The following is a 27,095-nucleotide window of genomic DNA, read 5'->3' as shown; positions in this document are numbered from 1 at the left end:
TCAGCAAAGGATAACAAGAGAAGGAAGCAAATTAAATAATAGAAGTAAATTGGAAAGTTTGTTTAAAATTGTATTCTCTATCTAATTATGGCTTTACTATCCCTTTAAGCACTGCAGTTGTAGTCAATGAAAGCAGGCAGTAGTCTGAATGCCAGCACATTGATTTGCATGCCACCACGGGTACTAATGCCATAGGTTTAGCACTCCTGCAGCATGGGAAGATATGTTGGTTCTTACCTCGCCTCCAAAAAGAGGTAAAGCTCCAATAGCTTTGTGAAGGGCACGAATCTCTTGAACAGGTCCAGTAATTAGGGAGGTTCCAGTGTCCACAATTGCCTGGCAGCCTCCCTTGCAAAGCGTGAGCTGGTTACTAACTCTAACCCTGATAAGAGAACAAGAACAATTAAACAACCAATGGTCTTTGTGGATAAATATTGTAGTCTGAAAAATAGAATGCTCAGTTTTATAGCCAAATATAAGATGATTTACAACATTATGGGCTAGAAGTGGAGGGCAATAAACAGCAGAGGCAGCATTATCTTTTGCGCCAGCTTGCACAAAGAATAACACACAAACTAGAATTACAATATTTTAACCAAAGCATCTTTACAGTCCAAAACTTTTTATCAGTATGTCCAATACTTTTAATGGATAGTGTAGGGAGCGCTATTAGCAGGCTTATTGTGCTTGTATTACAAGTGGTGCGTTAAGTGTTGCACTTAAAGGGATACTAAACCCAAATTTTTTCTTTCATGGTTTGGATAGAGCTGGCAATTTTAAGCAACTTTCTAATTTACTCCTATTAGCAATTTTTCTTTGTTCTCTTGGTATCTTTATTTTAAAAGCAGGAATGAAAGCTTAGAAGACAGGACCATTTTAGGTTCAGCACCTGGGCAGTGCTTGCTGATTGGTGGCTAAATGTAGCCTCCAATCAGCAAGCGCTATCCAGGGTGCTGAACCTAAAATGGGCCGGCTCCTAAGCTTTCTTTCCTGCTTTTTCAAATAAAGATACCAAGAGAACAAAGAAAAATTGATAATAGGAGTAAATTAGAAAGTTACTTAAAATTGCTTTCTCTATCCAAATCATAAAAGAAAAACTTGAGTTTAGTATCCATTTAACTGCTAGCCAAAATACCTTTGTAAAATGCAGAGGCGTAACTAGAAACCACAGGGCCCAGGTGCAAGAATTTAAGAAGTCACACTCACATGATATCAGTGCAGGCAGTGTCAGGCCAACGTTTTTCATTCGTTTTCTTGAAGCTGGGCCCCCACCCTTGGGGGCCCAGTCGCAATTGCGACCTCTGCACCCCCTGTAGTTTCACCCCTGGTAAAATGTAGCTATTTTTAAGACCTGACGTAAACCATTATTATTAATAGTATAGCACAGGATTACATGAAGAACCCCACTACTTTGGCACAATTGGATTAGACCTCCCCGGGTTTAGTGCAGCATCGGCCTAGTGATTAAGCAATATGTGACATGTATTTTATTACATGCACCTATATAATTTTATTATAAGAGGGATTTAGCGCACCCATGCAGATGTTAGGGGGAGAAAGTGTTGAAAGTGGCAGCGCTGTGTCACCTCCAGAGAACCAAGCTGCCCACGTCCTCTGAGTCAACCTTGTTGTTTTCACCTCCAAAATAAAAGAGCTCACAATAGTGAAGCAGATTTCAGACAATGTGGTAGGCGCACAAACTTGTTATACTCACAAGATTGCTTTTAAAATAAGAATTTTATTAAAATCATCACAAAGGTGTCTTCAGGTGCAGCTTCAGGTTTTATTTAAAATACAGCACAATGCGTTTCGGCTAAAAGAAGCCTTTATTAAGAGCATAACGTTAGAACAATTTCTGGAACAAATGGTTAACATTGCTTCATACTTTATCCTTTCGAATACACGGTTTGGGAGAACCGGGGCTGGCAGCGAGCGCCTGAAAGGAAGTGCTAACATTGCTTCATACTTTATCCTTTCTAATACGAGATGTTAGGGGGCCCTAGACTATAGCTTGAGGGCTAAAAATAACAGACTTTTAATATGAGCACAAAATAGAAGCGATAGCATTTATGTGCTTTATATAAATATACATTTATTTAATGCGGGAGCATTAACTGGTTATTTAGTGTGTGTCCATAAATAGGCAAATTTGCCCCTTTACGGGTGCACGTTAAGAAAGCGCTCCACTCATAATCTAGCCCTTAATTTGTTAAATGTGTCATTCCGAGCTCAACAAAAATCTATAGTCATCAGGCTTTATGGCTAGCTTACTTCCTTTTTAAACAATTTTCTACAGAGTTCAAAGGAATCCTCACTGTAAAACTGCTTTTAGCTAATCACCTTCATAAAACAATCTTCCTTGTCAGAGAGGGCTGCAATTTATAGCATAGAAAAGCAACCAATGATACCCCAATGATACCCCAATACAATCTTAAGTCACATGTTTATTGTATTTTTAATGATAGATCTAAAACAAAACAATTATATAGAGATGCAGTCTATCCATGAGATCAGCTGAAACTAATAAAAAATAAGCTTTTAAAGTTGAATACATAGTTAAATAAAATATGCATTAAGTTGGTATTGCACCATGACAAATGATTCCCTTTAAATAGATTAATTATCTGCAGAGGATATGCTTATGTGTGTATTATGTTGTTATAATTCCTGTGGCTATATATAGGGTAAAAAGTTCTGTATTTGCACAGAAAGAGGGGACAGATACATTTATAAATATTACATAAATAGGCAGATAACCTGGAGTTTTTTCATAGGTGCTTCAGCAATTAAACACTGCATTGCAAACTATTTGCAAATTAAATAAACCTGAAAGCATTTGACACTATAATTGTGATAACAAAATATGCATTTTATTGCATTTCATTGATACAACCTATAAAAAGCCACTTGAGTATGTTTTATTGTCTTGCTTACTGCGGACAATCAGGGACAGATATAAACAAGTTCCTACAGTGATCAAGCAATCGTAGCATGTTGCAGGGTCAGTTTCTCTATTCTTCAGAATGCTACAGCCTGTCTGCAGCAGTGGAAAATATCCACTAATTAAAGTAGGAATTGAATAATTGGAAAATACACAATAAAAGACAATGCAATAGCACTTACTATGAATTAATCCAACCCTTCCGTATCCTGTGACAGCCATCAGCCAATAACAAAATGCATATACTTATACACTGTGCACTTTTGCACATGCTGAGTAAGAGCAGGAACCTCAGAAAGTGTGCATATAAAAAGAATGTGCATGTTTTGATAAAAGAAGAACATTGATAAGTTTTTAGAATCATGAAACTTTCATTTTGACTTTAGTGATCCTTTAAATTATTGGAAAACTATGCAAAATAAATCATAAAAGAAGATTGCAAATTTTGCTTGTTTTGTTTTTTGATTTTTTGTTCTGTATAATTTAACAGTTTGAATTCAATGTCCCTTACATCAGGGGTCAGCAACCTCTTGGGCACCCAGATGTTTTGGAATTACATTTCCAATGACGCTGATACACTCTTTAGGCTGTCGGAGCATCATGGGAAATGTAGTTCCAAAACATCTGGGGGTCCAAGTTTACTGACCCCTGCTTTACATCAGTGTTTCTCAATTCCAATCCTCAAGTACCCCTAACAGGACAGATTTTCATATCTTAACTAGAGTGCAGGTAATAATTATCAGCTAAAGGGTGAGAGCAGGTTGGTTAGCTGATTATTTCACCTGTGCTCTAGTTAAAGGGACATACAAAAAAAAAATCATGATTCAGATAGAGAATACGTTAAACAAATTTCCAATTTACTTCTATTATCAAATTTGCCGCGTTCTGTTGGTATTCTTTGTTGAAGAAGCAGTAATACATTACTGGGAGCTAGTTAATGCATTGGGCGAGCCAATAACATGAGGCAAATAAGTGCAGCCACCAATCAGCAACTCCTAAGCCCATTTAGGTATCCTTTTTAGCAAAGGATACAAGGAGAACAAAACAAATTAGATAATGAAAGTAATGTGGAAAGTTGTTTTAAATCACATTTGAATCATAAAAGAAAATGTTTCATGTCCCTTTAAGATATCATGAAAATCTGGAAGACACAGAAATTCCGGCTAACTGCATAACGAATCCTCAAATCCAAGTAATTGAAAAAAACAAAACGTTTGAAAAATATTATTCTAATCATATGTATATGCATATATTTGAATGTTTTAGATATGCCTATTTGATCATTATTAAGTTTTCTAATTCAATGCTTAGCTATCTATTTATATGCATATGGATATCAGGATGCCTTTCTACATTCACTGTCTTGCGCCTCTTGTCTATACGGCCCATTAAAGGGTTTAACATGACAGATAACCTTTTTTAATTATGTACAGGTGTTAAGTCAATTCAATTGTTTCCCCTTTAAATGTGCTGTGTGGCAGAATTGCAATTCATGCAGTGAACAAGTGCGGCAGTCCCACATGAAACGCGTATGCTCTCATCTGCTTTTTCTACCGTTCAGTTTATCTGAATGGCCTACTCTTTTTGTCCCTGTGTATTTTGATTTTAAGAGCACTGTACCATATTTTTTCGTCACTATTTCAATACAGTCAAGAGCTGTTTTACACTACCTTGGATTTGAGGATTCGTTATGCAGTTAGCCGGATTTTCTGTGTCTTCTATTGTAAGCTGATGACGTCATTGGACTGAGACGTCCTTCTTGGCTCCTGCTGGTATCCGTTGGAATGTTTGACATGTGCACTTGCTGAAGACTCGTTACAGCTACGCAGAAGAGGCCCATCGACTGCTGGGGGTAAGCACCGCTTCTCTTTGTATTTTATCATGAAAATCTGCCCTGTACTTAAAGAGGCCCATTTATCAAGCTCCGTATGGAGCTTGTGGGCCCGTCTGAAGACTCGCCAGAAACAGCAGTTATGAAGCAGCCCCCTGTCCGCCTGCTCTGAGCAGGCGGACAGGAATCGCCACAATTCAACCCGATCGAGTACGATCGGGTTGATTGACACCTCCCTGTTGGCAGCCCATTGGCCGCAAGTCTGCAGAGGGTCGGCGTTGCACCAGCAGCTCTTGTGAGCTGCTGGCGCAATGCTGAATATGGAGAGCGTATTGCTCTCCTCATTCAGCGAGGTCTTACAGACCTGATCCGCACTGTCGGATCAGATCCGCAAGACCTTTGATAAATAGGTATCAATGACTGAAGTTGAGAAACACTGCCTTACATATAGGGAGAAAGTAAACAGGATTTTGGATTGGCTAGCTTGATACTCACTCATCTGCCTTGATTTGCCAGTACGCTTGACGTGTAACATTCAGGTAATGGAAGTCTCCCGTGTAATATTGTGGGTCTGTACCTCCCAGGAGTAATTCACCTCCAACCTCGGCCACAGGATCTCTTCAGCAATGGAATGAAAATCATAGTAGTTACTGATATGTGGTTTTATTTATAGAACAAGAAGATCAATATTTCCAAGTGCACAAGGAAACAAAATTCAAGCTTAAGTTAATCATCTATAAGAATTACTTTGTTATGGTAAAAGCTTACTGATGGGAAAACTTACCAATAAAGAAAGGAAATGGTAAATTGGATTACTAAGTTATAACTTCCTAAAACAATAAGGGGAAACAACCTATAGTTCATGAATATTAAAGCAACAATAAACTCCTGGTTACAACTTCAGTAACATGGTTACTTACTACTCACCATGATTGTGTCTTTTCTCCTGAACCTGCAACTCTCTTTAAAGTGATATTCCAGCCAAAACTGAAAGGCAAAGAGGTGCATTTTGGCTTTGAAAAGAAGCGTTTTTGCAATATACTTGTATTAGCAAAAATGCTTCTAGTAAAAGCTATAGCTGTTTCAAGAGTGTATTTAAGTATGCTCTATGCACCAGCATTTTAAAAACAGCACTTGCACAGAGAGTCTAAGGTGCTTGTATCATTTGGTAATTACTCAATTTGCATCATTGCTGACTTGATACAAGCCCCACTGGCTCTCTAAGCAGCTGTAATATTTAGAATGCTGGTGCACTGAGAATATCTAGCTATGTTTTACTTTCACTTGCAGAGATAAAACTAACACTAAAACAGTGATAACTTTTACTGGAAGCATTTTTGCCAGTAGATGTATATTGTAAATATGTTTCTATCCAAATATGTTATTTATCTATGTGTATTTTTAATTTTGACTGGAATGTCCCTTTAAAGCCATGCTCTTATTTTAACCCATTACAGAAGCCAGCTGGTAAAAGTCTGCATCTTTAGACAGTGTACCGCCATCTTGTAACTCGTGTATTGTTGCATCCTGTGATAGAAACAGTGCGCTGTCACATATTAGGAAAGCTTCTGCTTTTTGACAGCTATACCTTACACTTTGAGTTGGCTTACACAACAGAAAACAGAAGATTTACATATTCACATATTTTTTTACACAGTTTAAAAGTTACATAACAAATATAAAAAAGCCTCAAAAATAATAAAGATCAATGCACCGACTGGAAAAATATACAGCTTCTGCTTTGTATTGTGCACTCTAAACTGAAGAGAACAATAAGACTTGTCAAGAAGACAACAATATCGCTGATTTGTAAATGTCCACCACTTCTGTCACAGTGTGTGAGTATACTTAATTTCCAAAATGGCGGCACCCAGTGAGAAGATGCAGAGTTTTACTTACCAGCACTTGTAATGGGTGAAAATATGCGAAAAACAATAACATGGTATGTAGTAACTATGCTACTGTGGTTTCATTACCTAGCAGTTTAATGTCCCTTTAAATGTCATGATGATAATATAAATATTATACTAATAGGATCTTAGAGTTTTCTAGCTAACCATTTGTGTCAGAAATTCATTACTGTCTTTTCTGCTGTGTATCCCACTGGGACTTTAAACATAAAAAATCTTTATTTTGTGTTTATTTGTTTAAGTTTATGGAATCTTTGTTTTTTGTGTTTAACTTGTAAGAAGGGTACACTGTATAAAAGCATGGCTAAACTTCACCAGTATTTTGTTTTGTTGTTTCTTTTCTGCCTTTTCATTTTTATATTTGAAGTTCTGAGTGTTGCAGTCTGTAAAAAAGGTATACTTATGACAATTAATTAGCCTAGATTCCAATCCATCTGACTGACATATTGGGTTTGCTTACTTCAAAATACACTTCTTTTCCTACATGATATTGGGCCATGAAAAAAATAAAAATAGTCATTGATACAGTATGTAATCCAAAAAAATAATAAAAGTCCTGAAAAAGCACTTCTGTATTTTTTTTTCTATCATGAAGCTTGTTTAAGCCTTTTTGTTGGTGATAGCACTTGTGAATGTCCACTTTAATAAATGTGCAGCTTAGAAAAAGGTATTATGTGATGACAGGTGTGTTGGGTTCCAGGAAGGATGATATGAAAGGTGGAATAATTATAAATTGTTAGATGCATGGGGTAACAGATAAATAGTGAAAGGTTATGTAGGTAAGGGGTTTGGTATCATTTTGATGAAAGGTTGCTGTAACTAGGTGCCTCTATAGGTCTTTGTCAACAAAGATGTCATAGTTGTCTACAAACATTTTGCAAGGGGTAGCCAAAAATAAAAATTCCATTGAACATAAACGTCGAGATTACGCGTTTTGCGTTATTAGGGGTGCGGTACTAACTTGCACGTTATTGTCACCACTCACTTACCTACAGCGCTGGTATTACAGGTTTTTATAAACCCAGCATTAAAAGACAAGAAGTGAGCGTAGAGCAAAATTGAGCTCCATACCGCACTCCAATACCAGCGCTGCTTAAGTCAGTGGTGAGCTGGTTGTACGTGCTCATGCATGATTTCCCCATAGACATCAATGGGGAGAGCCGGCTGAGAAAAAGTCTCCATAAAGCTCCGTAACGCAGCCTCATTGATTCCTATGGGGAAACTAAATTTATGTTTACACCTAACACCCTAACATGAACCCCAAGTCTAAACACCCCTAATCTTACACTTATTAACCCCTAATCTGCTGCCCCCGACATCGCCGACACCTACATTATATTTATTAACCCCTAATCTGCCGCTCCGGACATCGCTGACACCTACATTATACTTATTAACCCCTAATCTGCTGCCCCCAACGTCGCCGCCACTACATTATATTTATTAACCCCTAATGTCCCGCCCCAATGTCGTTGCAACCTACCTACACTTATTAACCCCTAATCTGCTGCCCCCAATGTCGACACCATTATAATAGACATATTAACCCCTAAACCGCTGCACTCCCGCCTCACAAACACTAGTTAAATATTTTTAACCCCTAATCTGCCATCCCCAACGTCGCCGCCACTATATTAAATTTAATAACCCCTAAACCTAAGTCTAACCCTAACCCTAACACCCCCTAACTTAAATATATTTAAAACAAATCTAAATAAAACCTACAATTAATAACTAAATAATTCCTTTTTAAAACTAAATACTTACCTATAAAAGGCAAGTTTGTATTTATTTTACCACAGGCAAGTTTGTATTTATTTTAACTAGGTAGAATAGTTACTAAATAGTTATTAACTATTTAATAACTACCTAGCTAAAATAAATACAAATTTACCTGTAAAATAAAACCTACCCTAAGTTACACTAACACCTAACCTTACACTACAATTAAATAAATTACCTAAATTAAATACAATTAACTAAATTAAATACAATTACCTAAATTACAAAAAAAAACACTAAATTACACAAAATAAAAAACAAATTACAAGATATTTAAACTAATTACACCTAATCTAATAGCCCTATCAAAATAAAAAAAGCCCCCCTCAAAATAAAAAAAACCCCTAGCCTAAACTTAACTACCAATAGCCCTTATAAGGGCCTTTTGGGGGCAAAAAATACAAACAACCCCCCAACAGTAAAACCCACCACCCACACAACCAACCCCCAAAATAAAACCCTAACTAAAAAAACCTACGCTCCCCATTGCCCTAAAAAGGGCATTTGTATAGGCATTGCCCTTAAAAGGGCATTTAGCTCTATTGCGACCCAAACCCTAATCTTAAAATAAAACCCACTCAATAAACCCTTAATAAAACCTAACACTAACCCCTGAAGATCCACTTACAGTTTTGAAAATCCGACATTGATCCTCAATGAAGCCGGGAGAAGTCCTCATCGAAGCGGCAAGAAGTCCTCAACGAAGTCGGGAGAAGTCTTCATCCAAGCCGGGAGAAGTGGTCCTCCAGATGGGCAGAAGTCTTCATCCAGACGGCATCTTGTATCTTCATCCATCCAGCGTGGAGCGGGTCCATCTTCAAGACATCCGACACGGAGCATCCTCTTCTTTCCGATGACTAACGTCCCTTAGATTCCGATTGACTGATAGAATTCTATCAGCCAATTGGAATTAAGGTTGAAAAAATCCTATTGGCTGATGCAATCAGCCAATAGGATTGAACTTCAATCCTATTGGCTGATCCAATCAGCCAATAGGATTGAGCTCGCATTCTATTGGCTGTTCCAATCAGCCAATAGAATGCAAGCTCAATCCTATTGGCTGATTAGATCAGCCAATAGGATTGAAGTTCAATCCTATTGGCTGATTGCATCAGCCAATAGGATTTTTTCAACCTTTATTCCGATTGGCGGATAGAATTCTATCAGGCTGCCCTTAAATCCTGATCCATTCTGTTCAAGAGGGACTGGGTCTGGACAAACTGGACATACAGCAATCCAAAACATAAAAGCTTTAAACAGTTAAATGGACATGAAACACACAATTTTCTTTCATGGTTCACAATTTTAAAAAAAACTTTACTTATATTATCTAATTTACTTCATTCTCTTGGTATCATTTGTTAAAAAGAATACCTAGGTAAGCTCAGTAGCAGCAGTACACTACTCTAAGCTAGCGGCTTATTGGTAGCTGCACATATATCCCTCTTGTCATTGGATCACCATAATTTCTCAGCTAACTCCTAGCGGTGCAATGATGCTCTTTCAACAATGAAGTAGATTTGATAATAGAAGTAAATTGGAAAATTGTTTAAAAGTGTATGTTCTGTCTGCATCATGAAGGAAAAAAAATTGGGTTTCATGTCCCTTTAATGAGAAGAGTATGCCAGAATTGCCAAATTATTTTAAGTGCTGTCCCAATGTTTGTTTCTATTTAGTAGACTGAAAGTATTTAATTTGAATTGTGCTGTAAATAAAAACAAGAATATCTTGCAACTCTCCATAATATGTGAACAAATTAACGTGGAATATATAAAGATGCTCCTATTTTTGGCCATCTCTGTTTTGATGAGCTGTTAGATATAAATGCAGTATAACATATCTTCACATTGCTTGGGATAGACGTATCATATTTGTTTCACTGAATGTATTCCTGACAAAGCAAAGCTGTCCAATATTTTCTTTTATAACTGGCCCTTACTCAGGGAACAACAGGTACTTTCACTTGAAACAAGAGCAGGCACCAGTCTGTTGCTAAATATAAAAAAAAAAACAATACACATAATAATAATCATAATTTTGGGGTTTCTAAAATTCAAGATGTATTAATACACCTTTTAAAGGACAGTGACCACTTTGAAATGACAAGATTTTTCTGTCGTGTTGCAATAAGTGAACATACCAGATGAGTTTGAAAATGTTTTCAATGCATTGACTCCTAGTTTGCTACAATTGTTTTTAAATAGCCAAACCACCATCTTATTTTAGGAGCCAATCCAGACTTATTAGTAGAGCAAACACAGCAAATCACTGTCATTTTGTTAGCAACATATGCACTGTTTTGTAGTTAATTATCTTATCATCTTTGATTAAGCCACTGGTTTTTAAACCTGCCCTCAGGCTCCCCTAATAGGCCAGATTTTGAGGATCTGAACTGGAGCACAGGTAAATAATCAGCTGATTAGTAAACATAGTTATTTTTCCGGCTCTCATCCAGGGTAATCCTGAAAACCTGACCTGTTGGGGAGGCTTGAGGACAGGTTTAAAAACCAATTACGGACAGATATGTAGCAAGTTTAGGCTCATGAAGCCTGCCATCTGCACTTCCAGTTCTCAGAATTGAAAAACTCTTAAAGGGACATGAAACTCATAAATCAAACAGAAGTTGCAATTTTAAACAACTTTTCAGTTCACTATTATTATGAAAGTTGCTTTATTAACTTGGTATCCATTGTTGAAGGAGCAGCAATGCACTACCGAGAGCTAGCTCAACAAATCGGGTGAGCCAATGACAAAGAGGCATATATGTGTAGCCACCTATCAGCAGCAAGCTTCTGTTTCTAGTTGTTGTCTGGGGCATATTATAAATCACTATTCTTGAGATTCCAGTTACAAGCTTGCAATGATCATTCACACTAGCAGCAGCTCTATAATTGCAGAACAAAAATTTGTAATTCATATGTAGATCCTCCAAATAGATATGGTGCCCCTTTAAATGGACAGTATATATACCAATTTTCATATAACTGCATGTAATAGACACTACTATAAAGAAGAATATGCACAGATACTGATCTAAAAATCCAGTGTAAAACATTTTAAAATCTTACTTAGAAGCTCCCAGCTTAGCACTGTTGAGGAGGTTAGGCTGAGACACCCACTGAAAGGGGCTGGGTAAAAAAGAAGAGCAGATACTCATCTCTCCCCTCTCCTTGCTTATGAAAAGACAGATAACATAAACAGAAGTCTGTATACATCAGTATACATCTGACACTGTGGGGCTTGGTTAGGAGTCTGAAAATCAGCACAATGTTCTTAAAACATAAACCAAACTATACATTGTTACAAAAACACTCCCAGATGGGTTATATAAATGGATAATCTACAAAACATTTATGCAAAGAAAAATTTAGTGTACAATGTCCCTTTAACAAAAAGAGTACTATTTTTATGTATTTACGTCTATCTGCATATGACAATGGTATAAAATAATGGACATATCTAACCTGTTCAAGTAAAACGAAAATATGTTATTTTCTACCAGCTTCTGTTGCACCATGTTGTCAAAAACTGGAAGGACACCATCAACAGAGATATTTGGATATCCCATTCCAAGAATGCCATCAAAGTGAGCAAAAACAAAGGCTATACCAGGCTGCTTGACTGCCTCAGCAAATGTTTGGTTTGGGACTTGTGTGGTTCCAATCTGTAGAAAAAAAAGAAGAAGAGAGATATTACCATGGTTATCATTATTACAATCTTATATTTGTAAGTACTAACAGGTCATACATCAATGATGCTTAAATGAACATTAAACACTAAATAAATGCTAGATAGAAAGAAAAGATTAGTCTGAGAATAACAAGTAGATATATATTTTTTTAAAGTTGCATTAGTTTGCTACTGCCTGCCTGTAACAACAGAGAGGCAGTGAATATCTCAGACTTTGGGGTAGATTTAACAAGTGCCGGGCGGACATGATTCGCTGTCAGCATTTAATATTGCAAAAGCATTTCTTGTAAAATGCTTGTGCAATGCCGCCCCCTGCACATTCACGGCCAATCGGCTGCTGGTAGGGGGTGTCAATTATCCCGGTCCGATCGGGATGATTGCAAAGGTGGCGGAAGACCGCTGCTCCTTAACTTACATTTCCGTGAGCCAGAAACTTTGGGAATAGAAAGCAGCATCCGCTGCTTAAATCTCCCCCTATGCATCTATTGTGAATAGTCGAACATCTGTTAAAATATGTTGTGAAGTTGGGTCTCTGTATTTGGTATTGTGTTGTTATGATTTACATACAACACAAAGATATCTAGCATTAAACTCAGCCCTGCAGTGTATGTGTTTCACTACTAAATACAACTCAAAATAATTAATAAGAAAAATCTTTTTAAAACAAGTTAAAATATATTTTATATAAAATATAAATATATATAAAAGGTTAATTTAAAGCTTTTATTTTAAAACTAACAGGAAGTGCCTAATTGGTCCATAGAACAGAAGCTGTCATTGGCTGATAAAGACAACTCTCACAGCGATATTGGTGGACAGCAACATGTCACAAAAGCATTTAAAAGGTGTTTTTCAAGATCAGAAATAGTTGTTAAAAAAGAACTGTAGAACATTTTACAAAAAATATACACACAATGTATATTTAATTTATATTTATATACCTGAAATATGCAAATACAAAAGCAAATTAACTTAGTTAAAAACACATTTATCTGCATCTAAGTTTTAACTTCTATATTTACTTGTATATCTGAGTAGATATTTTTAAGAATTTTAATTAAGTAATTTAATTTAATCATGAACAAATATTTAAAAAAATGGTAATTTCATGTATTTATTTGTTACATTTTAAATTTAAAGTCAGTTTAAAGCTTGCATTTATTTTTTTGTCATGCTGGGTGTCATCACAATAAAACTGGACCAAGTGTAAGGATATGAAAACCAAAAATGTTCTTTCATGATTCAGATAGATAAAGCAATTTTATTTAAAACAACTTTCCAATTTACATCTATTATCTTATTTGCTTTGTTCTCTTGCTATCCTTTATTGAAAAGAATACCTAGGTAGGATCAGATGCAGGGTGAGCTGGGAGCTAGCTGTTGATTGGTGGCTGCACATATATGCCTCTTGTCATTGGTTTACCTGATGTGTTCAGGTATCTCCCAGTGGTGTATTACTTCATCTTCAACAAAGGATAACAAAGCAAATATAATATAAATAAATGTACAAAGGTAGTCAGAGACACACTACTACTGTCCCCGGAGCTCTTCAGTAATGGCACAATAGGAAAGTAGGCTTCCGGCAAAAAGCTCCAGATGTTGGGGGCGGTGTACGAGTCAATACCGCCAGAATACAGTACAGGTCACAGTAGCCCCCACACTCAGAAAACACCAGCAAGAGGCGTAACTAGAAACCACAGGGCCCAGGTGCAAGAATCTAAGAAGCACCCCCCCCCACCCCACCTCAAAAAAAAGGTGTATTTGATAAATATCTTTTTTTTTTTTTTTTCATTTAACACAGAAAAAAAAAATGTGAATCAGATTACATGTCTGCAGAAGGAGGTACCCTGTGCCCATAGTCTGTGAGATGGTCTGACCCCCTATTACTGTATATAGAGACATTGTTTAACCCACAAGTACTGTATATAGTCAGTGACACAGTCTGTAATCTGCCGGTGAGATGGCTGGCCTGACCCTACCCGCCCCAGTACTTTATAAAGTGACCACAGTAGTCTGTGACATTGTCCAGCCCTGCCGTACTGTATATAGTGGTACTGTATAGTGACACTGATTACCCCCGCCCCCCCCATGCTGTAGTAGCAAGGTCTGTAATTTGCTGCTTTCACAAACATATACACACACACATACATGCATAAATACACACACAGTCACATACACACATACATACACACACATACATATATAAATACACACACAGTCACATGCATACATACACACATACACACACACACATACATCCATAAATACACACACAGTCACATACACACATACATACATAAACACCAATGTGTAAAACAGAAACAATAAACCCTGTAGTCAGAGACACTAGTGAGGCATCATGTCACACTTACATGATATCAGTGCAGGCAGTGGCAGGTCAACATTTTTTATTTAAGAAGTTTCGCCCCTGACACCAGCCGAACATCCGATAAGATAAAAATAAATTTATTGAAAACATTGTTAAAAACATACGCCTAGATTTAGAGTTTTGTCGGTAAAGACCACGTAGCTAACGCCGCTTTTTTCCCCAACGCACCCTTAAGACAACACTGGTATTTAGAGTTGTCTGAGGGGCTGCGTTAGGCTCCAAAAAGGGTGCGTTGAGCCTAATGTACCGCCACTTCAACCCTCAATACCAGCGTTGCTTACGGTAGCGGTAAGCAGCTAAAACCTGCTCGTGCACGATTCCCCCATAGGAAACAATGGGGCAGTTTGGGCTGAAAAAAACCTAACACCTCCAAAAAAGCAGCGTTCAGCTCCCAACGCAGCCCCATTGTTTCCTATGGGGAAACACTTTCTAAGTCTGCACCTAACACCCTAACATGAACCCCGAGTCTAAACACCCCTAACCTTACACTTATTAACCCCTAATCTCCCGCCCCCGCTATCGCTGACACCTGCATTATATTATTAACCCCATAATCTGCCGCTCCTTTCACCGCCGCAACCTACATTATACCTATGTATCCCTAATCTGCTGCCCCTAACATCGCCGACACCTATATTATATTTATTAACCCCTAATCTGCCCCACCCAACATCGCCGCTACCTAACTACACTTATTAACCCCTAATCTGCCGACCGGACCTCGCTGCCACTATAATAAATGTATTAACCCCTAAACCGCCGCACTCCTGCCTCGCAAACCCTATAATAAATAGTATTAACCCCTAATCTGCCCTCCCTAACATCGCCGCCACCTAACTTCAAGTATTAACCCCTAATCTGCCGACCGGACCTCGCCGCTACTATAATAAATGTATTAACCCCTAAAGCTAAGTCTAACCATAACCCTAACACCCCCCTAAGTTAAATATAATTTTATTCTAACGAAATAAATTAACTCTTATTAAATAAAGTATTCCTATTTAAATCTAAATACTTACCTGTAAAATAAAACCCTAATATAGCTACAATATAACAAATAATTATATTGTAGCTATTTTAGGATTTATATTTATTTTACAGTCAACTTTGTATTTATTTTAACTAGGTACAATAGCTATTAAATAGAAAATAGGATTCTATCAGCCAATCGGAATTAAGGTAGGAAAAATCTGATTGGCTGATTGAATCAGTTAATCAGATTGAACTTGAATCTGATTGGCTGATTCAATCAGCCAATCAGATTTTTCCTACCTTAATTCCGATTGGCTGATAGAATCCTATCAGCCAATCGGAATTCGAGGGACCCAATCTTGGATGACGTCACTTAAAGGAACCTTCATTCGTCGGGTAGTCGTCGTTGAAGAAGGATGTTCCGCGCCGGAGGTCTTGAAGATGGAGCCGCTCCTCGTCGGATGGATGAAGATAGAAGATGCCGCTTGGATGAAGATGTCTGCCGGTCCGGATGTCCTTTTCTGCCCGGATAGGATGAAGACTTCTGCCGCTCCGGATGTCTTCTTTTGGTCCATCGGTGCCCGGCTGGGTGAAGACGACTCAAGGTAGGTAGATCTTCAGGGGGTGGTGTTAGGTTTATTTAAGGGGGGTTTGGGTTAGAGTAGAGGTATGTGAGTGGTGGGTTGTAATGTTGGGGGTGGTATTGTGGTTTTTTTTACAGGCAAAAGAGCTGTTTACTTTGGGGCATGCCCTGCAAAAAGCCCTTTTAAGGGCTGGTAAAAGAGCTGGTTACTTTTTAATTTAGAATAGGGTAGGGACCTTTATTATTTTGGGGGGCTTTGTTATTTTATTAGGGGGCTTAGAGTAGGTGTAATTAGCTTAAAATTCTTGTAATCTTTTTTTATTTTTTGTAATTTAGTGGGGTTTTTTTGTAATTTAGTTTAGTTTTTTTAATTGTAGGTAATTGTAGTTAATTTATTTAATTAATTTATTGATAGTGTAGTGTTAGGTTTAATTGTAACTTAGGTTAGGATTTATTTTACAGGTAATTTTGTAATTATTTTAACTAGGTAGCTATTAAATAGTAAATAACTATTTAATAGCTATTGTACCTAGTTAAAATAAATACAAAGTTGCCTGTAAAATAAATATAAATCCTAAAATAGCTACAATATAATTATTTGTTATATTGTAGCTATATTAGGGTTTATTTTACAGGTAAGTATTTAGCTTTAAATAGGAATACTTTAGTTAATAATATTTAATTTATTTAGTTAGATTAAAATTATATTTAATTTAGGGGGGTGTTAGGGTTAGGGTTAGACTTAGCTTTAGGGATTAATACATTTATTATAGTAGCGGCGAGGTCCAGTCGGCAGATTAGGGGTTAATACTTGAAGTTAGGTGGCGGCGATGTTAGGGAGGGCAGATTAGGGGTTAATACTATTTATTATAGGGTTTGCGAGGCGAGAGTGCAGCGGTTTAGGGGTTAATAACTTTATTAGAGTAGCAGCGAGGTCCGGTCGGCAGAATTGGGGTTAATAAGTGTAGGTAAGGTAGCGGCAACGTTGGGGGGGGGCAGATTAGGGGTTAATAAATATAATATAGGGGTCGGCGATGTTAGGGGCAGCGGATTAGGGGTTCATAGGGATAATGTAGGTGGCGGCGGTGTGCGGTCGGCAGATTAGGGGTTACAAATATTTACTATAGTGGCGGCGATGTGGGGGGGGGCCTCGGTTTAGGGGTACATAGGTAGTTTATGGGTGTTAGTGTACTTTAGAACACAGTAGTTAAGAGCTTTATAAACCGGCATTAGCCAAGAAAGCTCTTAACTACTGACTTTTTTCTGCGGCTGGAGTCTTGTCGGTAGAGGGTCTACCGCTCACTTCAGCCAAGACTCTAAATACCGGCGTTAGGAAGATCCCATTGAAAAGATAGGATACGCAATTGACGTAAGGGGATCTGCGGTATGGAAAAGTCACGGCTGGAAAGTGAGCGTTAGACCCTTACCTACACAACTCTAAATACCAGCGGCCGGCCAAAACCAGCGTTAGGACCCCTTAACGCTGCTTTTGACGGCTAACGCAGAACTCTAAATCTAGGCCATAGATTCAAATCATGAGCCTAATAGGTGAGCTGCTTGCAGGTAAACAGAGGCTCCACGGCATACGCGTTTCGTGCGGTTGAGCACTTGTTCACTGCCTTGTGGAGTCTTGCTTCTTTGTACTATTTAAGCATAATTTCTTAAAGAGACATACATCAATAAAAGAAGACAAATATATAAATAGATACCCGCTGTATGCATATTTAAAAGCTTAACAGGGCTATACTGATGATGGAAGATGATGAAAATATATACAATAAAACATTTTTAATAATATAATTGTGCCTAAAACCTTTGTATAGTTCTAATCAATATATATTCATATGTGTTCATACAAAATGATCCACATCCGTTCTGGTGTTAAGACCTTTAGGGAGACTTGTTTGCAAAGAGAATATCCAATACACTTCTCTTACGCTTAATTTATCTTCTCGGTCTCCCCCTTGTCTCAATGCCGGAACGTGATCAATTGCCTGCACTGAAAGCATACTTGAGTCTAAGTTGTGTAAATCCCTAAAATGACAAACTATTGGTGCACTACTTTCGGGATCATCAATCGATCTCAAATGCTCTAGAAATCTTTCCCTAAGAATCAATCTTAGCGAAAACACTGGTAGTGGTTGAAGGAATAGATGTACCCTGAAAAAAATGTTTCTTTAGGGTAAGTTTACACACAAACTTATTGACATCTAAAACAGTGAAAAATAAATGAAAGTGACATGTGGGAACAAAATGAAGTCTTTTTGATAAGACTTTATACTCAATGTCTGATAAATAGACATGTGCATGGCGAAAAAATTTGGTTCGGTTCGGTTCGGATCGATTCGGATTTTTTCGAATTTCGGTTCGGAGCGATTCGAATTCGGAAAAATTTGAATCAATTCGGTTTGGATTTGTTTTGGATTCATTCGGATTTGAATAAATTCGGTTCGGATTTGTTTTGGATTCATTCGGATTCGAATAAATTCGGCTGGATTCGGTTCGATTCGGTTCGGTTCGGAAATTCGGAATTTCGGTAAGTGTTAGGTGGGATTAGACTAGTATTATGTACTGTATATTAGGTGTAACCCATAGCAGAGTGATATAACCTAATATACTGTACAATACTAGTGTAATCCATGGCCATCCAAATTTACCGAATAAATCCGAACTAATTCGGATTTATTTGGTAAATTCGGCAGTATTTTAATTCGGAAATTCGGTTCGATCCGAATCTCCGAATTTGCCGAATTTGCCGAATTTCCGAATCGAACCGAACCGAATTGCACATGTCTACTGATAAAGTCACTGAAGACAACTTAAAAACATTCTTGTTTATGCATATTTCTTGAGTTGCCGGAATCTGTTTTGATAAGTTTTTTTTCCACACTTTTTCCGGTATTTTTCTGGCTAAATTTTCTTTGACCTTTTTCCTCTCCCTCCTCGATGTGTTATTTTCTTCTTGCCCCCAGATTAGCATGGTGCTTCCTGTTTTTTGATTGGTTTAGGGATTCATCTCCTCCTGGAGTACCCAATACAGATACATTAGACACAGCAATGTCCTCTAAGTTGTTATCATTATCTGAGGATTCGATTTTGTATTCTGTATCAGAAAATGTAACGTTTTAAACCTTTTGTGGATTTATTTTTATTTTTCTTAAAGGGGGTCTGCTTGTTTGTTTTTATCCCTTCTAAAGGTTTGTCCCAATGACCAACTGTATACTTGTTTGTTCTCAAAGTCCCTCCTGTCTCTTGTCATCTTTTATGATTTGTAATCCCACAATTCCTGTTTGAAAGCATTCATATTTTTTTCAAATTGTGAGTCATATTTCTTAAATTCTAGATCATGTTGTACAGACCTTAATTTTTCTTTTATATCCCGAATTTCTCCAATAAGTTGTACTCTCTGTTTCTTTTTAAATTCAATTAATAGATCCATTAATGAAAAGGAGCAGATATCCAATGCTTCATTCCAACTTGCAATGAACTCAAGATCCGTAACTATAAATGATGGAAACTTCCGAATACGTAGTCCACAGGGCATTCTTTTGTTCTTTTTATAAATGAGGAATGTTTTTATATCAAGATCCAATTTGATGTCTCTCCTTCTCATGGCATCTATTTTATAAAATAACGTATCAATGCTGCACATAATGGAGTATTCATCTACAGCTTTGTCATACTCACAAGACTCATCAGTGCTTTTGAACATATAGAGGCCAATTTATCAAAGGTCTTGCGGACCTGATCCGACAGTGTGGATCAGGTCTGCAAGACCTTGCTGAATGCGGAGAGCAATACGCTCTCCGTATTTAGCATTTCACCAGAAGCTCACAAGAGCTGCTGGTGCCATGCCTCCCCTGCAGACTTGCGGCCAATCGGCCACCAGCAGGGAGGTGTCAATCAACCAGATCGTACTCGATCGGGTTGAGTTGTGGCGATTCCTGTCCACCTGCTCAGAGCAGGCGGACAGGGTTATGGAGCAGCGGTCTTTAGACCGCTGCTCTATAACTTGTGTTTCTGGCGAGTCTGATGACTCACCAGAAACACGGCCCTTCAAGCTCCATTCGGGGCTTGATAAATGGGCCTCATAATCTTCCTCCTCAGAGGTCTCCATGTTAAGCTTGCTGTTTAAAACACCTGTTACGCTGAATCTATTCAGTTGAATACACCTGCCTCGTCTTCAGCCATACACTATACAAATGCCCACAAAATACTGATCAAAATATATATAAAGTCCAGTTTTACTAGGGAATGTAAGAGGCAGTCTACATTGACTCAGATGAAAAAAATTCATATATGTACAAAGGTAGTCAGAGGCGCACTAGTACTGTCCCTGGGGCTCTTCAGTAATGGCACAATAGGAGAGCAGGCTTCTAGCAAAAAGCTCCAGATGCTGGGGGCGAGGTACTCGTCAATACCGTCAGAACACAATACAGACCACAGTAGTCCCTGCACTCAGAAAACATCAGCTGAACATCTGATAAGATAAAAGTCAATTTATTGAAAACATCATTAAAAACAGATTCAAATCATGAGCCTAACAGGTAAGCTGCTTGCAGGTAAACGGAGGCTCCACGGCATACGCGTTTCGTGCGGTTGCGCACTTGTTCACTGCCTTGTGGAGTCTTGCTTCTCTATACTATTCAAGCATAATTTATTAAAGAGACATACATCAGTAAAAGAAGACAAATATATAAATAGATACCCCCGCTGTATGCATATTTAAAAGCTTAAAAGGGCTATACTGATGATGGAAGATGATGAAAATATATACAATAAAACATTTTTAATAATATAATTGTGCCAAAAAAACTTTGTATAGTTCTAATCAATATATATTCATATGTGTTCATACAAAATGATCCACATCCGTTTTGGTGTTAAGACCTTAAGGGAGACTTGTTTGCAAAGAGAATATCCAAAACACCTCTCTTACACTTAATTTACCTTCCCGGTCTCCCGTTCGTCTCAACACCGTAATGTGATCAATTGCCTGAACTGAAAGCATACTTGAGTCTGAGTTGTGTAAATCCCTAAAATGACAAACTATTGGTGCACTACTTTCAGGATCATCAATTGATCTCAAATGCTCTAGAAATCTTTCCCTATGGGGTCTTTTGGTCTTGCCTACGTACTGACGGGAGCAAACTTTGCATGTTAGTAAATAGACCACATGAGTGGTATTGCAGTTTATGTTGAATTTGATGTAGTGTTCCTTAGAAGTGGATGTTGAGATGAACACACTACCTTCCACAACTTAATCACAGGTTTTGCATATGCGATGTCTACACTTAAAAAAGCCTTTTCTGTCTGCTAACCATGTTTGTTTGTTAATGTTAGGTAGCAAGGAAGGGGATACATTGTTGAAAATTGTTTTACCTCTTTTTGATGCAAAATTGCATCCCTCTCTAACTACTTCTTTTAAGATGGGATCTGAGTATAGAATGGGTATACACTCCCTGATTATATTGCAGATATTATTATACTCTTGGCTATAAGTTGTGATAAACATGGGCTTCTTTTCTATGTTGTGAGGCTTGTGCCTTTTGGTAAGTAACTCCTCCCTCGAGATCTGATTTACTTGTTGATCTGCTGCATGTAAAGCTCTCTCATAATTGTAGCCTCTTTCTGCTAACTTTCTGGTTAATTCAGCTGCATTTTTATTATAACTTTCTTCACGTTTACAAATCCTTTTCCCCCTCATATACTGTCCTTTAGGGATCACTATGATAGTATGATTTGGATGACATGAATTAGATCTTAAAATTGTGTTGCCAGCACTCGGCTTTGAATAAAGCATTATATCAATTGTATGATTGACCAAATCTCCTGTAAGGTTAACATCAAGAAAAATCACACTATTCCTGTGTATCCCCTTCCTTGTTACCTAACATTAACAAACATACATGGTTAGCAGGCACAAAGGGCTTTTTTAAGTGTAGACATCGCATATGCAAAAGCTGTGATTATGTTGTGGAAGGTAGTGTGTTCACCTCAACATCCACTTCTAAGGAAAACTACATCAAATTCAACATAAACTGCAATGCCACTCATGTGGTCTATTTACTAACATGCAAAGTTTGCTCCCGTCAGTACGTAGGCAGGACCAAAAGACCCAATAAGGAAAAGATTTACTCAAGTATACTTTCAGTGCAGGCAATTGATCACGTTCCAGCGTTGAGACAAGGGGGAGACCGAGAAAGTAAATTGAGTGTAAGAGAAGTATTTTGGATATTCTCATTGCAAACAAGTCTCCCTAAAGGTCTTAAACCAGAAAGGATGTGGGTCATTTTGTATGAACACATATGAATATATATTCTCATCATCTTCCATCATCAGTATAGCCCTGTTAAGCTTTTAAATATGCATACAGCAGTGATGTGCAGTCACTAGAGGCAGGTGAGGCAGTGCTTCACCTTTCATATGGGCAAAAATATATTTTTTTTTTATTGGCTTTAAAAAAAAAATTTTATTTTTTTTCCCCAGCATTTTTTTTCACAGCTAGATGTTGTGCAATGGAGAGGCACAAGCAGGTCTGCCCACCATTACACAACATGCTGCGCCATCTACTGGATGACAGTGGTTAAGATCATTGCATGGCCCATAAGTGCTTTATTTGAGGCAGTCCTATTTGGGCTGAACCAATCCAGCGAGAGGCATTAGTAAGTGGAACATAGGGTTGGGGCTGGATGTTAAATCATATAAAACAAAACAAAAACGGAAAAAAACAACTTTCATATATTTTGTTGCTGTCCTGTGAACCTGCTAGCTTTGCTAAAGTGAAAAAGAGAGTTCTGTTCTTCCCCTCTAAGTGCAGTGGAATGTGCCACTGTCACTTCCTGAATCCTTACAGAGCAGGAAGAGAGGCACAGAGAGCAATGTTTCTGTTCAGCCACATTGAAGTAAGATTTTACTGTAAGGGATTCTGTTAGTGAAAATGATAATTTAATGAATGTGGTTTAGTGTTTTTTACTCTTTTACAGCAGGGTCGTTTTTGTATTTTGTTTACTCAAACTTTACACCCACTAACTTAGCAGCTTGCCTCTGTACTTCACACTAAATTATAGACTAATTTTATGAACTCTCTGTAGCTCTGCTGTTTTATTACTTTAAAATGCAGTGGTCCCCCCCCCCCCTTGTGTGTGTGTGTGTCTCTCTCTCTATCTATCCATCTCTCTCCTTATGTGTTGTTCTCCCCATGGTCTCTTTCTCTCTCTGTCTCTCTTCCTCCCCCTATGACTCTCATCCCTTATGTAATGAAAGAATCTATAAGCATAATTTGCAGCATTAAAGTAAAAAGTATGTTTTAAACATATTTTAATGGGCATGGATTTCTAGATCTCATAATCAGAGCAAGCATTGTGTTATCTGGCAAGAGTTTCTGTTACAATCCTTTTAGACTAAAATCAGATGTTTAATAAGTTGACCAGTTTTCCAAGACACCATTTAAAGGGACATGAAACCCATATGAAACCCATATGCAAATTTAAATAACTTTACAATTTACATCTAATATCTAATTTTCTTCATTCTTTTGATGTCCTTTGTTGAAAATCATATCTAAATATGCTCAGTAGCTGCTGATTGGTGGCTGCACATAGATACCTCATGTGATTGGCTCACCCATGTGCATTGCTATTTCTTCAACAAAGGATATCTAAAGAATGAAGGCGTATCCTAGCCACTGCCTCACCAACCTCTGACGTCACTGCACGTCACTGGCATACAGCGGGTATCTATTTACAGGTAGGCATCAGTTTACGCCGGGGTTAGGTTCCAGAAGGAATGGTTGTAAATCAAAACCGTTGTAAATTGAAACCCAGTTTATAATGTAAGTCAATGGGAAGTGAGGGAGATAGGTTCCAGGCCCCACTCAAAATTGTCATAAGTAACACCTAATACATTATTTTTAAAGCTTTGAAATGAAGACTTTAAATGCTAAACAGCATTATAAACCTAATAAAATAATCACACAACACAGAATATATAATTAAACTAAGTTAAATGAACAAAAACATTTGCTAAACACCATTATAAACCGAATAAAATAATCACACAACACTGACTTCACTTGCATTTTTCTGCAAACAGTTCTTTCTATGCATTCCAATCTGGACTGATTTATAGACAGGAAGATCTTGTTCCTTTGAAATCTGCTCAATAGCTCAGGTCTGGTTAAACTGATTAATTTCAGCTTGCTTGGCTTTGATGTAACACAAGCGGACAGCTCCACCTACTGGCTATTTTAATAAATACACTGCTTCTCAATGCTTTTCAATAGCAGTCACATGACTGGATAAAAAGGTTGTTATTCTGAAATGGTGTAAATTGAACCGTTGTAAAAAGAGGGCCACCTGGATATATATTTGTCTTCTTTTATTGATGTATGTCTCTTTAAGAAATTAAGCTTAAATAATACAGAGTAGCAAGACTCCACAAGGCAGTGAACAAGTGTGCAACCGCATGAAACGCGTATGCCGTGGAGTCTCTGTTTACCTGCAAGCAGCTCACTTGTTAGGCTCATGATTTTAATCTATGTTTTTAACAATGCTTTTTTACTTTATCTTATCAGATGTTTGTCTGATGTTCTATGTGTGTGGGGGCTACTGTGGTTTGTATAATATAAATAAATTGTAAAGTTATTTAAAATTGTATAATCTATTTGAATCTTGAAAAAAAAAATGGGGTTTCACGTCCCTTTAAAGTGAATGTAAACTTTGATGAAACAGTGCCCGCTTTTAAAAATACTATTAAAAACAGGGGCACTTTCATTCACCAAAGTTTATATTGCAGCAGATTTTATAAATACTTACCTTCTTCTCCTGAAACTCCGGATTGCTGATCGGTGATCCGGCATTTCAGAAGAAGAAGGTATTTGTAAAATCCGCTGCAATGTAAACTTTGATGAATGAAAGTGCCCCTGTTTTTAATAGTATTTTTAAAAACCGGGCACTATTTCATCAAAGTTTACAATCACTTTAAGTAGAGGCTAAAGGATACACTTTATAGGATTTACTTGCATGTTACCTTCACTCCACACATTCATCATCTTATTAATTGAGTCAAAAAAGTATGCTGAGGCTATCTCAGGAACAAAAAAGAGATGATGCTTCATGCTCTAAGTGAATGAAGACCTATGACTAACTTAATTGAGCTAATTCCATTCCATTAGAGTATACTACAGGCTTGAGGTAATTCCTAAATTTTCATAGAAAGGTCTTTGGCTTAAAGGGACACTCAAGTGCAATTTTAAACAACTTTCCAATTTAATTCCATCAACAAAATGTGTACAGTATTTTAATATTTACACTTTGAGTCACCAGCTCCTACTGAGCATGTGCAAGAGTTCACAGCACATACGTATATGCATTTGTGATTGGCTGATGGCTGTCACATGATACAGTGGGAGTGGAAAAAGACATAACTTTGCAATTTATTTAACATATCTACTACTCATTTGAGGTTCAGACTAAGTGCTATTGCATTGTCTTCTTATCATGCATTTGTTGATTATGCAAATCTACTGTGTTGACTGGACCTTTAATTCCTTACTGGGTAAAAGTAATTGTTTCTCTCATCTTACCAATGGGGTATTATGAACAATGCAATTAAAGGGGCAGAGAAATACAATAAGAAAATATTTTAAAGCATTAGATCATTTTCTTATGGCACCATTAAAGTGATATGAAACATTTTTCATTCATAAATCAGATAGAGCATGCAATTTTAAACAACTTTCTATTTTACTTCTATTATCAATTTTTCTTTGTGCTCTTTTTGTTGAAAAGCAGGGTCGTACGCTTAGGAGCCGGCCCATTTCTGGAATACTACATGTAGCAGTTTTGCAAGAAAGTTATCCATTTGCAAGAGGACTAGATGGGAACACTATTTCCTGTCATGCTATGCTCCGGAGACCTACCTAGGTATCTCTTCAACACAGAATATCACAGAAGTAAACTGGATTTTTTTTTTAAATGGTAGGCTCTGTCTGAATCACAAAAGAAAATGTTTGGGTTTGATATCCCTTAATGTGGATATAACTATCAAGTTGATCACAAACTTTTTAAAAAGGTTTATCCAATGATTTTTCTATAAAATTCATCATATCAGTCTACATGAGTAGATAAATCATTTAATAAGGTTTTCTACAGAGGTTAAACAATCGTTTAATGCAAGCAATAGTGCAATATAATGATCAAGCAGTTTAGATTTTCTTATTACTGTTGTTCACGTCGTTCTTGTACTAAGTACTAAAACACTTACAGTGACTGTGTCTTGGCTTAGGAACCCACTGAGACTACCGGTTCCATAACGGATTGAGAATTCTGTGTTGTTTTGCTTGTAGGTTGAAGAAGTTTTGGAGTTATACTTTTTATGGAACCCTGGATATAGAAAAGGAACATCAATAGACACATAATGCTAGAATTATAGTAAATTATAAATGGTACTTTGCACATTCTGAATCTGACCATAATTTATGATTATCTATGTGACGATGTTTAAAAAATATTCCTTCCACATGTAGATTTTTTTTTTTAAATCCATTTACCATAGTGTAGTTGCATTTTAACTACTATTAAAAACAGTATTATCAAAAAAGAACATACCAGTCGCTATGTATAGCTCTGAGACATTTATTTCCATATATAGTAAGCAGATATTGTAAAATCAAAGGGCATTTAAATGGTATATAGTTTACGTGTTATGAGTTACAGCTTATATATAGGCTGACCATATTGCCGCTTTAAAAAGGGACACATATGAAAAATACATATGTCAGGGCTGTTTAAAGAAATGCTTTGAATAATGTTCTTTTATAAGAACCCTGACATATGTGTTTTTCATATGTGTCCCTTTTTAAAGCGGAAATATGGTCAGACTCGCCAGAAACACAATTTATAAAGCAGCGATCTAAAGACCGCTGCTCCATAATCCTGTCCGCCTGCTCTGAGCAGGCGGACAGGAATCGCCGGAAATCTGGCGGCCGAATGGCC

The 27,095-nt window shown here is 37.3% G+C and overlaps 1 protein-coding gene across 1 annotated transcript in view; it reads right to left on the bottom strand.

Annotated features, from left to right (window-relative positions):
• The window catches only part of LOC128638707 (cathepsin D), a 126,277-nt gene that overhangs the window by 11,192 nt on the left and 87,990 nt on the right, over positions 1–27,095 (bottom strand). The window contains exons 4-7 of the mRNA XM_053690830.1: positions 26,365–26,483; positions 11,929–12,128; positions 5,268–5,390; positions 238–382 (exon numbers count right to left, since the gene is read on the bottom strand). Coding sequence (XP_053546805.1) covers positions 238–382; positions 5,268–5,390; positions 11,929–12,128; positions 26,365–26,483 — 587 coding nt within the window. The remainder of the gene's footprint in view (positions 1–237; positions 383–5,267; positions 5,391–11,928; positions 12,129–26,364; positions 26,484–27,095) is intronic.

Source organism: Bombina bombina, chromosome 8 (assembly GCF_027579735.1).
Source record: "Bombina bombina isolate aBomBom1 chromosome 8, aBomBom1.pri, whole genome shotgun sequence".
NCBI classification, from domain to species: domain Eukaryota; kingdom Metazoa; phylum Chordata; class Amphibia; order Anura; family Bombinatoridae; genus Bombina; species Bombina bombina.
This window is presented reverse-complemented; position numbering and strand designations above follow the sequence as displayed.